General features: G+C 40.0%; 1 protein-coding gene across 1 annotated transcript in view; it reads right to left on the bottom strand.

Moving 5' to 3' along the window:
- Positions 1–756: 756 nt before the first annotated feature.
- The window catches only part of LOC101845523 (parathyroid hormone/parathyroid hormone-related peptide receptor), a gene marked incomplete at its 3' end in the record, with an annotated part of 140,997 nt that continues 138,873 nt past the window's right edge, over positions 757–2,880 (bottom strand). Inside the window, 1 exon segment of the mRNA XM_013089297.2 lies at positions 757–848. Coding sequence (XP_012944751.1) covers positions 757–848 — 92 coding nt within the window.

Below are 2,880 nucleotides of genomic sequence, written 5' to 3' on the forward strand. Positions count from 1 at the left end.
CTACACCTGAAGGCTGTCTCGCTTATTGATGGACCAAATTTCACCAGATTTTAGACATATAACAAGCATAGTAAGGAGTTTTAATATCGCCAATCAAATTTGAGAAGAAAGTTTCGTTTCCATGGATACGGTGGCCATATTGGATTTTGTTGACATGTCTTACGTAAAGAATATCGCACTTATTTTTTAAATGGAAATTGATTGTTTTTTTGCTTGCACGTTAGCAAACATTAGATCTAAAAATGTGTCCGTTGGTTATTTCTTAAATGAATGAAACAATTTTTAATGAATTTTTTCCTGAGGTAGTATCCAAATTTGCAAAAAATCCGTGAAAATCAACACTCCAGACACCACCAACCAAAATCTATTCCACTTATAAAAAATTCACCCAAAAACATTTTTGTACTACATCTTCTCTTCATTCTGTGAAAATTTCATGAAGATTGAATAAAAAAATGAAGGTTGAGTTATTCAAAAAATTCTAGAGAAAAATCACGTTTTGAGAAAACGGCCGATAAAGAAAAATAAAATATTGACTTTATGAGGAAATGGCGGTGACAAACATGCCCGGTATGGGAAGAAATAAGTTTTGGGGGGATTCTTATACAATGGAATGGTTGTAGAAGAGGTTGGGGGTGTAGATCTAGCCTCCCCCTCCCTAAAATTGCTTTGTCTGGACTTACAGTCAACGACGTAAATTAATGATAAGGAGGTACAACAGCTTTGGGAAGGGAAAAGTAAAAAGCAAATTCTCACCTGTACCTGAATTTCTTTGCCTCGGGTGAGTTGACGGCGTTGAGTTTGGTAAAAAGCACGCGCACAATGTTGAGGAAAAAGACAAAGTTCACCTGAGGAGAGAGAGTTAAGTTTCAGTTTGGAATTAATATACATTATTTCATGTACTACTAGACAAAGGTAGATCACTTTAAAAGGCAAAGAAAATGACCAGGCGAAGAGAAGACAGCAAACAGTTAGCGACTATACAACACAATACATTATCATACACTTGCATATTTAAGCATACATTTACTTGTCTGTTAATTATATTTCCTCTACATATTTGAATAGTTTAGGTCTCTGTCTGCAAGCAATGCGTGGTGCGACTGTTCATCACAATTAATTAGTTACTATGGCTTAAAGAAATGTTATTTTTGTTCTAAAAAATGTGAAGGTTTTTATGTGATAGCGGTTTGACCCAATAGCTTTGGTATTAAAATTGGTCATTTCTCAAGGAAAGGGATATATCATGCGTGAACGTCGTCATATACTGAGGCCAGTCATTGAGTAACGCGTTGAAACTGCCCCCTAACCTTGATGCTGAGCTGCAACACAGGACGAAAAGAGCAAAGTTATAAATTCCATGGTATCAGCAACGTGTAAAGATCTTAAATGCACAGGTAATATTTTATAGTCGTGATCAATAATTTAAAAAAAGAACATTATTCCCCCTATTCTAGCCAGGACAATATTGAGATCAAAAGATAACGTTTGTCTCGGCATGATTAAGGCTTTGCTCGCGGTCTATTCAGAAAACCAAAATTTGGAAAATAAACGTGAGCCCTTCGAAATGTTTACATTGGCATGCCATTCTCCGATTATCCATGATGATTCATATAATTTTCCTTCATTTAATAAATGAGTTAATTGATGAGCGTTCTCTATGAGTGTATTGTGGCATGTGCTTGGTCGGGGAACGGGGTGGGGTGAGGAAGGGGAAGAGGGGGGGGGGGGGTGAAGAATAGGAGGGTGTGAGGAAGCGGAGGGGCTGGGGTGGGGTGAGGAAGGCGGGCACCATCCTTGCGCGGTCCCGCTCACTTCCTTCTGTATAACCCCACTGGTTTCTACAGTCACCTAGCTTTGCCGTTTCCTAGCGCAAACTGATTGTAACTGCTTCAAAATGCTCTGCTTAAACAGACACGGCTTTAGACAAATGAGAAAAGAAGAAAAAGAACGACACACTCTTCCACCCTTTCCCTCCGAACCCAGTCCCCTTCACATTGTGAAGACCCCCCCCCAAAAAAAACAACAACCAACCCCACACCAAACAAACAACCATCAACCTCCTCCCACATGGAAAAACACAAAGTCAGTATTACTTCGCTTTATACGAGTAATTTACTCGGCCCACACGAGACTTTCTCCAGTAATTCTGCTCTGGTACGCGTAAATAGCATCAATTCTCAACGCTGTGAGTATTAATGTTATTGCCGTTACCAAAGTTAACGCCCAACTTGACACATTGCACGCCATTTTCAAGGTTGAGCAGCGCTTAGTCCCCTGCAAGAAAACAGGGGAGAGAACACTAATGGAGGAAAGACGGGGAGCATTCGGGCCCAACAAGGAAACTAGCCCTGATGTTCTACGACTGGGCCCAATTCTTAACCAACTGTATCATCCACGCAGACTTCCTTGTGTCTAAACCAATAAACGAGTCCTTGAAAAAAAAAAAGAAGGTTTTTGGAAACTTTTTTATTGCCTGATATCGATTCAATTGCCCGACTCCTTGCGGAATTGCAAACTATTATTGTAATTTGATCTTCGGACAGCAGACATCCCAGACAGTTTTTCAGCAAAAATATTTAAGAAGCTCCCAAGACCTAAGGAGTTTCGGGCTTAGATCGCGGAGAAGGGAGAGGTAATGATATCGTTTTTCTAATGAACACAGAACGTTGAACAAATTGACATTGACATACGACAAAGTGTTCTGTGCCCCAGCGACTTCTTTGTTTCACGTGTTTTATTATTTTGATGGAAAGGGGAGGGATGGGTTTTATTTCTTCTCAGAGGTTTGGTTTATGCAAATAGCTATTTTCCCTTACATGAGATCGTCTTTTATGGAGACAGGGGACGCTCAGGAACCTGTAAGTCACGACCCCCCCC

This window comes from Aplysia californica, unplaced genomic scaffold (genome assembly GCF_000002075.1).
Source record: "Aplysia californica isolate F4 #8 unplaced genomic scaffold, AplCal3.0 scaffold00025, whole genome shotgun sequence".
NCBI lineage: Eukaryota > Metazoa > Mollusca > Gastropoda > Aplysiida > Aplysiidae > Aplysia > Aplysia californica.